At 34.0% G+C, this 15,997-nt stretch overlaps 1 protein-coding gene across 1 annotated transcript in view; it reads right to left on the bottom strand.

Annotated features, from left to right (window-relative positions):
* LOC136986726 (SEC14-like protein 2) overlaps nt 1-15,997 on the bottom strand; it is a 51,322-nt gene that overhangs the window by 7,912 nt on the left and 27,413 nt on the right. Inside the window, exons 7-8 of the mRNA XM_067284315.1 lie at nt 3,169-3,247; nt 3,007-3,087 (exon numbers count right to left, since the gene is read on the bottom strand). Of these exons, the coding sequence (XP_067140416.1) occupies nt 3,007-3,087; nt 3,169-3,247 (160 nt within the window). The remainder of the gene's footprint in view (nt 1-3,006; nt 3,088-3,168; nt 3,248-15,997) is intronic.

Here is a 15,997-nt window from a genome sequence, read left to right as displayed (position 1 = left end):
ATAATTCTCCATTTCGGACATCATTTTATCATACATAAAATTTATACTGCTAAATACACAACTCATTAGTTTTGTGAGATATATGAAAGGTTTTTGTTATCCCACTAAGGCAAACACCCAACAAACTAAATATGTAGTAGATGTTAAAAAACTTATTTATTTATGCGTGATGCAACTATGTGGCCGTCAGCCATAGTATTGTATATTTGTATTTATTAATTTTAGTTAGTCTTAGCCTTTTCTTTGTTTTCTCTTTTCCTAAAACTTTCCAACGACCGTTATCACCTTTGGGTAGGATTAGCCGTTCTAAGAATCGGGAAAGATAACAGAAGATAGTGTGGCCGGGGGAATAGTAGCCAAGAGATAGAACACTTTTGGACTAGACACGGAGGAAGTCGGACATTTGAGAAGGAGCTCTGAAGGAAGTTTTGGTAGAGAGGACAGAAGTTCAAGATAGTCCTGCATGGGACCAAGTTAGATAGTTTGAAGTAAGAGAGAACCTTGATAAGTGATATAGAAGAGAGAATCCGAAAGACGGAAGCCACCATAACAGAACCATGGTCCTACCCAAAGTGCATATCATCCTGATATATAGAAACCCCAGGTGAATCAACTCTTCATTTCTTATTCCTTCCCACTATCCTATCTCCCTCATTATTTTCCTTAGTATTAAGTTAGATTTAAGTTAGAATTAAATTAGGTTTAGTTACATGCTTACTAGAAATGAATTGTCACGCGATCGGGAAAGAGACACCATCGTGCTTTCCCGAGTTTCTTGTGTAAATTATGCTGGATTGAAAATTATCACAAAACCAGTTGGGATTCTTTATATAACCTTTTTGTTCAAAGTGACTGTGAATATTGTTATAATTGTCATAGAGTCCTTTCTGTACTTTTCATTCACAGACCGTACTATACCACTTTTACGAACACTACAACTATATACAGGTTTAATCAAGGATGCCAACACTAGGACTGTTACTCTGGCAGTAATCATAAACTCCCTCATCGGCAGAACAATTACAAAATTAACAAAAATAACACTAATCAAATACGATAAACAAGAATAATTATTACAATAATAATTTTCCTAAAAGTAACCATTAATACTAAATTTATGCTAATATGGAAAATTGAAGATAGGGACGAGAAGTAGTAAAGATGGTATAGGACAGAACAAAGGCACCCAGGTCCTCAAACTTCTTTCAATTCTTGTTGTTGTGAATGGCCATGTGGATCTTTGCACAAAATTCACACTTCTGTCTTCTCCTTGGTTCTTGGGGTTTTTATTTATTATTTTATTTATCTAAATTGTTGGTCGCTCATTTAAACTTGCAACTGGTCAAGTTGAATGCCAACTCTAATACACTAATGTGAATAGAGGGTGCTGAAATTCTTTCTTTTCTCTGTAAACTTTCAGATGAGTTTGAGAATTTCAAAACAGCATGCATCTAACATCCAAAGGTTTCACTTGATGATAACTTTATTTGCTTATTTGCAGGTTTGCAAATTAATAAAGTATGATATGACATAATAGAGAAGAAGCATCATTGTAATTAGATGTAAAATATTTTTCTACTTGTGAAATAATAATTATTAATTGTAAGTAATTACATTTATTATAATGTTTTTGAACAGAACTAAATATTAAATTAAATTTGAATTTTGTTTTAACATGGAGTATATTTAACATTATGGATAAGTGAGTTTTTTTAACAAGTTTTTTTACAGTATATGATCTGGAAGTGTATGAATTTAAAAAATTGTTTGGAACTATTACTTTTTAATCTGCAAGTACTGATTCTATTATTGTTTTAAAATATAACTAATGTCTTATATAGAAACATCAGTAAGGAGGGAAAGAAAGTATACATCATACCTAAATGTATATGTAAAAGTAAATTAAGCAAATAAAGTCATCTTTCAAGTGAAATCTTTGGATGTTAGATGTGCTGTTTTGAAATTCTCAAACTCATCTGAAAGTTTACAGAGAAAAGAAAGTCTCACACACTAACTTTGGTCCAGGAATTTCAAGGATTCTCACTCAAAGTTATGACTTCACCCATTACTCGGATACTGGACAATATCACATCTCTACTGTTTCATTATTATCCTCTCTCTTCAAGCACTAGCTCAAAAGTGATCTTTCTTCACCTTGTATGCCCTCAGATAATCTCTCATTCATTATACTGGTTATTCCAGGAAGTAGCCCCAACCCCAACAAGGAAGAATTAAGGAGATTGTTCTTTCTACCTTGTAGAACTTTCTAAAGAACAAAAGGAAAAATGTACAAAGAACAAAAACAGACATATGGCATACAGCCACAGTTTGCACGACTTCTCTAATCTCACAGTTTCTTGTTTTTCATATAAAGTATGTATGAAAATAAGTGTATATTAGCCTTGAATTGAGATTCAAAATTTATTGATAAATTTACATTTTATATTTATTTTATAGCTAATCCTTTGGATAGAGAAAGTGTAAAAAAAATATATATTTTTATAAATTCAAAAATTATTTATTAATAAATTTATTTTAACAATAAATTTTTAGTATATAATTTTTGAACCTTTAATTTTGCTATAATGTGTTAAAAATTGCACATTCATTTTTATAAAACTGTAAACTTGTAAATATTTTTTAAAATCCTTATATTTAATAATAGAAAATAAAATTATGAAATATATTGTGTAATAATGGAATAAAAAATATTGGAAACACTCATATGATAATTTAAATCACAGGCAAATCAGAAAAGTTATAAAATACTAGATAAAATTACGAAATTACTTTGACAAATAATAAATTTTACTCCAAAAATTCCAAAATTAATCCAAAGTACTTAGTAAAATGAAAGAAAAAATATAAATAAAAATAATTCATACAAACATACCTATTCTAAGAAATTTCATTATCATCTTCTTTATCATTGAATAAACATGCTTTAAATAAAAATTTATCAAACGAAAATAAAAACGATTTTGATGCACCTATAACTCAATTTACCATTTACAACATAGGCTTTCTTCAATCTCTCTGGATAGTTATCTTCAAATAATTTTACCAGTTGAGTTATCATATCAATAGCTAGAGAAAAAAGAAAAGAATATTAAAATTTTTTGTTTATATATATATATATTAATTTAATTCAAATTCAACAAAATTTACCAGGTTTCCAAGCAACTTGCTTCATAGTCAGATTTTCCAAATCAAATATAATGCTATGAGTTTCAACAACTCTTCCCAACTAGAAATAATAGAAATGATGTTAATTACTGTACCTGTAATTTTATTGAAATGAATTGTAATATTTAATTTCTAATCTCTTTATAAAAACTGTTGTAAAACTGAAATATAATAACCAATAACCTATACTAAAGTGGTCCAACTTGGGCCAAATTGTACCTTTGAGCTTAAGTCACAGGCTGGAGAAATAATTTTTCATGAGTATGTGGAAATAAGACATTTTGAATTTTTAATTAAATAAAAGATGCAGCTACACATTTTAATAAATAATAGCATTTGTTTATTTATACGTTCAAAATTTTTATTTTAATTGTAGGATTGACCATACAATTAATTTAAAATTTGATGCCCTCAATCAGGCATATTCAGAGAGTGGTGCTTATGGGGCTGCAGCATCCCCTTGATACAAAAGCAATCAGTTTTGTTACTTTAAAATAAAAATAAATATAATAATGTATACTGCATGACTTCAGTTTGGTAAGATTAGATAACTAAGGTAACTGAGTAACATTCTCCAAAAAATAACAGAGGACATGTGTTATGGGCTCCTGAATCTGCCTTGAGCAGTACTATATTCTCAAAATCCTGGATATGTCACTGAGGTCAATAATTATGACCTTAACTCTACAATATAATCATTTAGCTATCAATTAGTATGCCCATAACTCAAATACAAAATAAATGAGAATAGAAAATAACCAAAAGAATTTTATAAATTTAAAAACTTATATTAAACTAATCAGATTTTCTTTGCAAAAAGTATGGAACTTGACAGTCTTTGTTACAAGATGAGCACAGACTCCTTTCCAGCCTACACAATAACTTACACCTAAAAATAAAAAGTGTTAGTCAAAGATGATAAAGAAACAACATTTACAAGATTAACTGGCTATTTCTATAGACATATCAATCTCTTCCTTTTCAAACGTATGTTTTCAGTTATGTTGTATATCAAATCTGGACATTTTCTCAGCTCCTTTCAAAGTGCTTCTCTTCTTTTTTTTGTTTTCAGATCTTCCTTTTTGAATTGTTCATTTCTTGTCTTTTTCTTTGACCTTTCTAATGACTAGTAAAAGAAAAAACAAAATATTCTTTCTTCTTTCTTGTGTTCTTAAAAACATATTCCTCCATTCCACATTGTCCAGGAAAGGACAATGTGGAATGGACACACTTTCATTACATGTACATACTTACAATGTACATACTTTCATTATCTTAGTGTATTCAAATTTAAATTATAGACAAATGCCAACCAATCCAACCAGACCAATCCCACCCAAACAAAGAAAAAGAGACAAAGAAATAGAAATTGCACATTAGCATGCCACATATCTTTCCATCAAAACAAATATAAAATTTTATTTTTCAAGGTGTAATCTATGAAAACCAAGCTGATGCCTCCTTCAGTTGTAATGTCTGTCATTATAGCTTTTCATATCAGTTGCTAGGAGTTAGAATGTCATCATAGGTTTTCATGAGGAAAATAATTTTCCTCAATGTCATGACAAACTCTTTCCAATTATTTTTACATCTTGGTATATAAGATATTATCAATCTCTTCAACATGATCTCACTGAATACTTAGTGCTCTGGCCCATTTTCTGTATCTTTCACTCACACTCACTTCATAAAATAGTTTCAGCCTGTCAATATGAACAACTTCTCTATCCTTTAAGTTTCATTCATTGATTTTATATGTAATAGAATTATGGATATAGACAATTCCAAATGATTTTTAAATCTAGGCAAAAACTTTCCTAATTTATTTCCTTTTCTTTGTTACCAAATCTTTCACTGTAACAAAGTTCTTTAGCTTTCTCCTTTTATTCCAATATTCCCTCTTCTTCTTACTCACTTCACCATTAAATCTTTTTGATGTTCTCTCATTAGATGTAATTTGTTCGTCAAATATTTACAGTGTTCATTGACATTATGGTTAATGGGATGGTTGTTGAAGTTCACTACTGTAGGAAACCTAGGTGAAATCCAAATAGTAGAAAAGCAGAAGGCTCATCAATTGTTGAAAGAGAGGACACATTATTTGCAAACTATAAAAGAAAAACCATATCATTCCAATCTGATCTGTTAAGATCAGCTATCTCAGAGATGGTTTCAACTATTGATTTGTTTACTCTCTTGCATATTTCATTGGAATAGGGATGACTGTCAATAGTTACATTTTTTCTTATGTACCCAGAAAATGAGGTGGAAATAAAATTGGTTCCTTTGCTTGAGGTAGCTTCTGCATATCAGGTAAATATGTCAATTATTACAAAAAGAAACCAAACCTATTCTTATATTCTATAATGTCTAACAGGTCAACAATATCTATGGCAATTTTCTGAAATGGTAATTTGGTAGATTCAGACTCATGTAGAGGGATATGACTATTTTGTACATTGGCTTTGATGTTCCTAATGAATTCCCTTTAAACTGACTTTAACATTCTGAAAAGATAATATTAATAGCCAATTGAAAATTTAAGTATGCCTCAAAACCAACTTATAATAACAACCACAAACAACTTTAAAGTGATCGTTGTATCATTTCAATTTTATTGACTCCAATATGCATTTTGGACATACACATTCATCCCTCTTCAGTTGGGTGCAATATTATATCTACATAGACATATCAACAAAAGAATAAGCATCATCTTAACATTTACAACAACCAATACGTTCTATGTCAAGTTTTGACTTATAATATTTAGATAGCAGATAAAATTCCACATTTTAAAAAAATAAAAACAGGTTCTGATTTTATCTGTATTTACCTATTAATAAAAAGGTCTTAGCATACATTGATAAATTCCTGACAATAAATTTTCCAATATAAATTTCTTATTTTAGGCATTTTAGATTTTGAGGAATATTAATAACCAATTGAAAATTTAACATAGTTAACCAAACAAGAGGCATTTTATACTAAAAATAATACTTCTCAATCAGACTTTTTTCTATATCCCAATGACCAGCTAAAGCAGTGCCATGAAATTTTCTTATCACCTCTTCACAAATGTCTTTGCTGACACAAATCAGATGTTTACTATCCTGATGTTCATGATACAAATGATGGTCAAAAATTTCAAAGCAAGAGCCAATTTTTATTACAGATGCTCTCGCATTCCCTCTCTGAGTAAGGTCTCAGCAAAATATTCATCCTTATCATGAAATTGTTTTATTTTCTGTATGATAGACTGTTCCCAGTTTACAAAATATACAGTAGTGGCATGCCATCCATGAACTGTGGAAGCACCACTTCCCTTGTACAAGTATACTTCACCTTATGTAGGTAATTGGTTCCAGGAGAGGCTACTTAACTCAAATTTACTTGTCACTAGGCTAAACCACAAATAACCATTCCCAGTTCTGTAATTTATTTATAAATGCATTTTTAATAATATATGGTTAATAAGAATCTATTTTAAGCTTACAAATTACTTTTTTTCTGTACTATATTAAAAACTAAAAATTTATCTAGTACATACATACTTGTAAATGTACATGTTTACAATTTGGCGATGTTTACAGTACATTGCGGACTATTTGTTAATGTGGTTTGCTCTAAGACATTATAAAATAAAATGATTTTGTGAGGTTAAATAACAAATACAGTTTTTAAAATTATTTTGCAACAGCAGAAAATAAATTAATTTACATTAAATTTACCAACAAAGACCGCTAAATAACACAACAACACAGAGTCACAGATGTTTTCATATTTCGTTCTCTAGGATTTATGATTTACACTAAATGTTAATACTGTACATGTACGTATTTTAATATGATTTTATATACTTTTATTCTTATTTATTGTATAGTAACATGATTTTATGTGCTTCTAACACTTTTCTAATGATATTATGACTTCAATATTTGTGGCAGACAGACAAAGTCAAATAAAATGACTCAAACTTGATTTTTATTTTTTCATATATTTTTTTGACAAAATGTATAATCAAGAATGACTTGACTCAAAACGATGTAACCCAAGGTATACCAGTATTTTCTAAAATATAAATACATATTGTGCGATTATTTTCATATATTAATGTACTTTGAATTACTTAAAATTAATATTTTATTATAACCACATTATGTATTTTATTACAAATTTTTTATACATGTGAAAAACAATGATAAGATTGCTATTGTATATTTGAATATAAATTCTTGTATGCATATTCCCAATGGAAGCACTGTATTGTTGAATATTGGATAGCTTCCATGGCAAAATACTTGAATGGTGTAAAGCAGCCAGATTATACACATTTGTGCATGTGCTTTACAGAGCACTAACCTCACGTTGTTTAGCTCATGGATGCTACACACCAAAATATCATATAACACTTCCAATGGTTCTATCAAGGGCCGGCACAGCTTCCCTATCATCAAATGTTACCGCATGCCACTGATTTACAGTATTAGTTTCTTGCTCTTACAAATTATTTATCAAAAAATGTGAAACTTTATTCTTAACTCCTCTTACCAGTTTTATTTCAATGTCAAAGTCATTCATTTCTATCATCTACCTCATTAAATATTTATTACTGTTTTGAAAAGTACTCAAGAATGATAGACTTGCGATCAGAAAACATAACAATTTTCTGCCCTGAGATTATGAATTTAAAATACTTCACTGGCAGTATTATGGCTTAGCACTTCTCAATGGTCAAATATATCAACTTTGCATCTTGGAACTTTTTGCTGAAGTAACCAATAGGTACAAAACATCCTTCTCTCAGTTTATTATTATGTCGGGTTAAGTGAGATATACTCGGTTTAACACCGGTGGCTGTGTACTATGCCGGACCAAAGTCAAGGCATAGTAACCAAAACAGAAATTAAAGAAGTGTATCAGTGTGTGTGTCTGTATTCAGGAACTTTCTCACAATATGACATGTATTCAATATAGTGGCCTTCTGTAGTGTGATGTATGTGTTTCTATTCAATTGTAATGTGCCCAGGCTTTTGTGTAGTGTGTGTGGTATCACACCTGTAGAGGAGAGAACAACAGGTACAATAAGCACCCTATCCATCCTCCACAAATGCCTTATTTCCTGGGCGAGTTCTGTGTACTTGCTAATTTTTTCATTGCATGCGTTTTGTATATTGTGAGTGTTTGGAATGGATATGTCTATAATGTATGTGATTTTATTGTGTTTGTCAATGAGTGTGATGTCTGGTCTGTTGTGGTATATTGTTTTATCTGTGATTATGGCTCTGTCGTAGTACATTTTGTGCGTGTTGTTTTCCAATACTGTCTGTGGAATGTATTTGTAGTATGGTTTGTGGATGTCTACTAATTTGTGTTTCTTTGCAAGCTCTTGGTGTATTATATTTGCTACTTGATTATGTCTGTGTAAATAATCTGTCTGTGCCAAGAGCTTGCAACCAGAGGTGATGTGTTGTATAGTTTCTGGCATGATGTGACATTTTCTGCATGTGTCATTTGTGAGTGTTGCATCTTTGAGTATGTGTTTTCTGTAGTTTTTAGTATTTATGACCTGATCCTGTATGGCAATCATGAATCCTTCCGTCTCCCCAAAGAGGCATCCCCGAGCTAACCAGCTGTTTGACGCAGTTTTGTCAACAAAATCGTGGGCCAGATCATAAGGATGCCTGCCATGGAGTGCCTTTCGAGCCCACGATTGCTTAATGGTGTCTATGCTTTTTATATGTTGTGTTGTGTCCATATGATGTGAGTGTAAGTTTAATGGTGTGTTATTTGAGTCTGCTAGAGTTACTGCTTTATGTAATTGTGATGTTTCTTGTTTTTTTATAGAAAAACTCTCGCAGTGACTGTATTTGTTTGTAGTGAAGGTTAACTATGTCAATCAGGCCACGTCCGCCATCTTTACGTGGAAGGGTTAATCTTTCTGTGGCAGATTTAGGATGATGATGTTTGTGCTTAGTAAGTGTTGTTCTTGTTTTCCTTTGGAGTTGCTCAAGATCTGTGTGAGTCCAATGTATAACTCCAAAAGAATATGTGAGTACTGGGATGACGTATGTGTTTATTGCTTTAACTGTGTGTTTTGCATTTAACTGTGTTCTGAGAATAACATTTAACCTACTTTGGTATTCTTTAATTAATCTTTGCTTTATTTGTGCATGTTCTGTTAGTTTGGCCTGTTGGAATCCTAAATACTTGTAGAACTTGCTCTCTTCCATGGATTCAATAATGTCTCCATTTCCAAGTGCAAAATCTTCTTTCTTCAAGATTCCTTTTTCTATGTGAAGTGTTTTGCATTTATCTAGGCCAAATTCCATTTGTATGTCCTGGGTGTATGAATGTGTGATTTGTAGGAGTTGATGAAGTTGTTTTTGTGTGGATGCATAACGTTTTATGTCATCCATGTACGTGAGATGTGACTGTGTATACTGTGTTGTTTTTTCATGTCTGATATTGTAACCATATTGTGTGTTGTTTAACATGTTGGATAATGGGTTCAGGGCTAAGCAGAACCAGAGAGGACTCAAGGAATCTCCTTGAAAAATTCCTCGCCTAATAAAAATTTGGTTTGTTTGTATGGAAGTGTTACTAACCCTGAGATGTAGTGTTGTTCTCCAGTGCTGCATAGTGTTTTGAAAGAATGTAATGAGTGATGGATGTATTTTGTACATGTGTAGAATATGTAGCAGCCAACTGTGTGAAACACTGTCGAATGCTTTTCTGTAGTCTATATATGCCATGTGTATGTTTCTGTGTTGTTTCTGTGCTTGCCGTAGAATGACTGAATCTATGAGTAACTGTTCTTTGCATCCCCTGTGATTTCTACGGCAACCTTTTTGTTGTTTCCATAAGAATGTCGTGTTCCTCAACATGTTTGTATATTTTGTTTGCGATACAGGATGTCAATAATTTGTAGAGTGTTGGAAGACATGTAATTGGTCTGTATTGTGTGGGGTCTGTGGTATTGTTGTTTTTAGGTTTCATGTAGGTGATGCCCTGAGTAAGAAAATTTGGCATGTCTTGTGGATTGATGATGATGTGTGTTAGATGTTTAGCTAGTTCCTGGTGCAGTGATGTAAACTTTTTGTACCAGAAATTGTGAATGTTGTCTACACCAGGTGTCTTCCAGTTGTGTGTTCTGTTAACAGTGTATTGGAAATCATGTATGTTTATTTCAGCACAGGACATAGTTGGTATGTTGTGCAAGTTTCTGTTCTCCTCCTTGATCCAGCTTGAATCAGCATTGTGCGTGACAGCACTGGACCAAAGAGAAGACCAATATGTTGCGAGTTCTTCTTCTGTTGGTGTGCCACTGTGCTGTATATCAGTGTTTGCATTGTTATTAATTTGTCTGTAAAAGAGTTTTTCATTGTTTGTAAATAATTTATTTTGTTGTTTTCGTAGTGTACATGTTTTGTATCGTTTGAGTCTACGTGCTTTGGCAACACGTTTTTGTTTTAGTGTATCAATGCATTCTGTAATGCGTGTGTTGTGATGTTCATGTTTTGTGTGTGTTTTTATTTTCTTGAAAATGTTTTTGAGCTGTTTCCTTAATTTGGGTGTTATGTTGTTTTTAGTGTATTTGTCAGCCTGCCTAATTGCTGTCTGTTGTGTCCGTAAAATAAACGATTACTGTTAACGTATATAAACAACTTTATTAAAATAGAACGTAACGGCGGGTAATACAACGTAACGTTTGTGCCTCCAGGTCTAAGTGTTACAACAGCTAACGCACGACTGCCCGAAGACAAAGAAGCACGACAAAGACAAAGGTCAGAGGTGCGGGGTCGCCTAACTAGGTCAAGGGGCAATTCGGTGTGGGTTATCCTCTGGAGGTTTACATACATAACAAATACATAACAATTCTCCCACGCTTAATAAAATGTTTAAAATTTGTTCGTTTACAGATTTAGGCGTTGTACTGGCCTTCGTATTCGCGTTGATCGTCGAGGCTCCGATTCATTTGAGTTTGTCATCGTTCGGCTAGACTCTCCCTCCTCCTTCTCTAGGGGCTGTTCGGAAGTTGTTTTCGTCATTGTCTCCTTTTTGTTGGGTAAAGTCGTTACAGTTCCTTCGTCGTAGCTAATTGTGCTTGGGTGTGGGCTAGCACTAGCTGGGGATGAGTCTCTACTGTTAGCTATGTCGTTACACTTGTCAATTTCCTTTTTGTTGAAGTCGAATCTTATTTGAATAGGATTTGTCTGTTTGTTGATTTCACATGGGCGTAGTTGATCGTAATGCCTTTTAATTACGTATCCATCGTCGAGTTCAATTAAGTAATGTACACGACCTAGTCGTTCAACAACAATACCATATTTCCAAGGGCCGGACGTTGTGTAATTTCGGGATTGTACACGATTTCCCACACGATAAAATTTGTAGAATTTCGGTTGTTCGGTTACGTTCCTTTGGGAAGCTTGTGCCTGAGGTTTGAGCAGATCTAATTTTGTTCTTATTTTGTGTCCTAACAAGTTTTCTGCTGGACTTTTCCCGTTAGATAAGGGAGTCGCTCTATACCGGAATAGTAGTTCGTGGAGCTTCTGATGTAGAGTACCACTTTCATACTTCATACATTTGAGGTGTGTTTTTAAGGTGTGACAGTATCTTTCAGCCTGGCCATTTGTGGCTGGGTGTCCTGGTGCAATTAAGTTTTGACGGATTCCGTTTCTCGAACAAAACTCTTGAAATTCTTGTGACTTAAAAATACTTGCATTATCACTTACTAAAATCTCAGGTAGACCAAATCGACCAAAGACTTCACGTAGAAAATGAATTGTGATGGATGTGTCTGGTGCTTTCTTTGTATAGAATATTTCTGGCCACTTTGATTTGGCATCAACAACAATAAAGAAATAATGATTCATAAATGGTCCTGCATAATCGATGTGTATACGTTGCCAGTTTTTTGTAGGCGTTTCCCATTTGTGTATTGGGGCCTTTGTTGGGTTTTTCTTAATGTCACAGCACTCTTTGCAACTTTTAACCATATTCTCGATATCAGAGTCAATATTACGCCAGTAACAGTAATTTCGGGCTAGAGCCTTCATTCGAACGATTCCTACGTGTGTAGAGTGTAGCTCTTGCAGGACTGCTGGCTGTAAACTTCTTGGGACAATTACACGGTGTCCTCTAAACAGAATTCCGTTGTGTGTGGATATTTCTGGGTCGTACATATGGCCATTGACAATGTCATTTTTGATCTGTGATAGTTCCTTATCAATTGATGATTCTCTTCGAATGTCCTTGGCGGTGATAGTTGCAGTTGAGATATGTTTAACAACGGTGTCGTGATAAGTATCATCGTGGTCTTCTGCCTGGGCTTCTTTTCTTGTTATGGGTATAGGATTCCGTGACAGGTAATCAGCATTTGTATGTTCAATCGACTTCCTATGTTTGATGGTATAATCGAAGTTGGAAAGGAAGTGCGCGTATCGTAGCATTCTTGTAGCTGTCAAAACAGGTAGCTTCTTGTCGGGATGTAGTATCGTCATCATGGGTTTATTGTCGACTATAAGAGTAAATTTCCTTCCATAGATATAATCGAAAAATTTCTTACAAGCCCAGTACACAGCAGTGGCCTCTTTATCCAGTTGGCTATAGTTTTGTTCGGCAAATGTGAGAGATCTGGAAGCAAATGCTATAGGCCGTTCTGTTCCATTTGGCATCTGGTGTGACAATATTCCAGAGAGTCCAAATGGGCTGGCATCTGTTGCTAATGTTATTGGTAGTTTAGAGTTAAATGGAATTAGTACCCTATCACTGATAATCTCAGCTTTTGCACGAATGAAAGCTGTTTCCTCCTCTGCTGTCCAACGGAATTGAGCGTTTTTCTTTAAACGTTGATTCAATGGATATAAAATGTCTGATGCATTCTTTATGAATCTGGAATAGTAATTAACAAGTCCTAGAAATTGGCGTAATTCTTCCACATTTCTCGGGCGAGGTGCATCCTGGATGGCTTTTATTTTGTCTGGAGACTTTTGTAGTCCTTCTGCACTAATTATATGTCCTAAATATTGTACTTTTCTTTCAAAGAATTTGCACTTACTGATGTTTACGTGTAAGTCATTAGCTCTCAACTTGTCTAAGACATTCAGTAAACGGTTCATGCATTCTTTATAAGTTTTTCCTTGAATTATGATGTCGTCAAAATAAGCCACCACTCCTTCAAGATTTTGGGTGAATTGGTCGATAAACTTGTGGAACTCGTTTGGTGCAGATTTAATTCCAAAAAATAATCGTTTTGCTAGATAGGTTCCACGGTGTGTTGAGATTGTTTGTATTTTCGCACTGTCATCATCAACTGATAGATGAAGATAAGCTTTGTGGATATCTAACGTGCAAAAATAAGATCCATTCTGTAATTTATTGAAAATATCTTCAATGCGTGGAATTGGGTGGCGTGAGTCGTGCAACTGTTTGTTGACTGTGACCTTATAGTCGGCACAAATTCGTACTGTCCCATTGGGTTTTGGAATAACGACTATGGGTGTTCCCCACTCTGAATAATCCACTTTTTCGATGATACCCTCACTTTCTAATTTATCTAGTTCCTTATCCACTTCTTCCTTTAATGCATATGGAACTGGGCGTGGTTTTAAGAACATTGGTTTGGCACCATCTCTCAGTTTTAACGAGCAAATATAATTAGGTATTTGGCCAACTGTGGGAGTGAATACATCTGAGTAGCGTTCTATGATTTTTGAAATGGATGTTTCTGCTTCTGTTGACGAAATGTTGTTGACTGTAGTTGTGTGACTGAGTTCATTGATGTCAATCCTTAAGCTCCGAATCCAATCTCTTCCTACTATTGCATTTTTTTGGAAGGGAACGACATACAAGTCCTCTATACTGTAGTTATCATCATATTTTGTTTTCACTTTTGCTACTCCTAGAGGTTTGAAAATATCTCCTGTGTAACTTCGAAAAGTCACTTCCGTTTTTGCTATAGGTGCGTTCAATTGTAAGCGATTGAATTCGTCGATACTGATGAGAGTGACGCGACTGCCAGTGTCACATTCAAAACGGACTTTTTTACCGTTAACGTAGATTTCTGTGAGGAGTCTGTCATCGGTTCCTGTTGTATTAACAAATATATCTAGAACGCTGTTTATATCAAAGTCAATTACACGTTCGTGATTAATATTGTGGACGTTATGATTCCTGTTGATTGTTGACGTTTGTTTCCTTAAGAATGATATGCAAACTTTCCCCGTGTGGCCCTTTTTATGACATCGTTCACATTTCAACTGGTCTTTGACTCTACAATTTACTGATTTATGGTTGTTTTTCCCGCAATGTAAGCATAGTCCTTCTAAATGGAGTTCGTGGAGTATAAGTGGGTTTCCACTGCGACCTTCTATTCTGCTTTTGTTCCGATTTGACGGTTGTATTTGGGGGTGTGAGCGTCGTTTTATTTGAGTATTTTTGGTAATTTTGTGAACAAGGTGGTTACTTTTATATACTTCGTCGTTTTCGATTTTGGAAGCTTCTATGGCTAATGCAATTTCTAGCGTCTGTTCGAAGGTTAGATCAGTTTGTTGTAGAATTTTCTCACGGATGTCGGCGTCTCGTAAACCACGTATGAATTGTACTCTTAACATTAAATCTATGACGGATTTTATACAGTCCGCATTGTTACAACTAGACTTGAAATCTGCGCTTTTCGAGAGTTGTTTTAAAGAAGTCACGTAATTTGAAATGGACTCACCATTATGTTGTACTCTGGACAAAAATTTATGCTGTTCTGTTAGGATATTTCGTTTGGGTGTTAGGTGATTTTGTAGTAACTTCATTAATTCAGCAAAGGTTCGCCTAGAGGGTATTTCTGGTGCCGTTAGGTTGGTCAGTAGCTGATAATGTTTCGGTCCAAGACAATTGATTAATATCATTACCTTAGCTTCTTCAGTAATGGCGTCAGTTCCGGTTAGTCCTTTGATTTTGAGAAAGTTATCCAGTCGTTGGGAATAGTTTTCAAAGGTCTCGGACGTTTCGTCGTAAGTTTCGAAGGTTAAGGCTTGCGTTTGGAGAACTCGTTGAACTGATAGTTCTGGTTTTGTCTCCGCTGACTGACTCTGTAGTTTCTTGATAAACACATCTAGAGTTGAAATTAATTCCGTAAGTTCACTCATTTTTATATCCTTTCTGTCTTCGTTGCTAATTTTATCCTTGTCGTCAATTTTATTCTTCTCGCCAATTTTATCCTTGTCGTCAGTTTTATCCTCGTCGCCAATTGTTGTGTCCGTAAAATAAACGATTACTGTTAACGTATATAAACAACTTTATTAAAATAGAACGTAACGGCGGGTAATACAACGTAACGTTTGTGCCTCCAGGTCTAAGTGTTACAACAGCTAACGCACGACTGCCCGAAGACAAAGAAGCACGACAAAGACAAAGGTCAGAGGTGCGGGGTCGCCTAACTAGGTCAAGGGGCAATTTGGTGTGGGTTATCCTCTGGAGGTTTACATACATAACAAATACATAACACTGTCTAATGTCATTTATTTGTGTTTCTATTCTTCTTTGCCAGGTAGGCTTGTGATAGTATTGTGTTTTCTGTGTATTTGTCTGTGATTGTACTTTCAGTCCATGGTGTGTCACTACTGTGACTGCCCCAGCATAAACTAATGTATGAATGTCTGCGAGTATAGAAATTGAATGAATGTAGTGTGGTAGTAAGTGGGTGTTTACATAATTTAGTGTTTTTCCTACTTCCTTTGATGTGTTGATTTTTGGTATTCGTGGTCTTTGTGTGGGATCTGTGCCTGTATATTTAGTGAGTGTTTCCTGAAAT

Source organism: Centruroides vittatus, unplaced genomic scaffold (assembly GCF_030686945.1).
Source record: "Centruroides vittatus isolate TY-2023 unplaced genomic scaffold, ASM3068694v2 scaffold_1167, whole genome shotgun sequence".
Classification (NCBI taxonomy): domain Eukaryota; kingdom Metazoa; phylum Arthropoda; class Arachnida; order Scorpiones; family Buthidae; genus Centruroides; species Centruroides vittatus.
The sequence above is the reverse complement of the archived record's forward strand: the minus strand, read 5'-3'. Positions and strand labels throughout refer to the sequence as shown.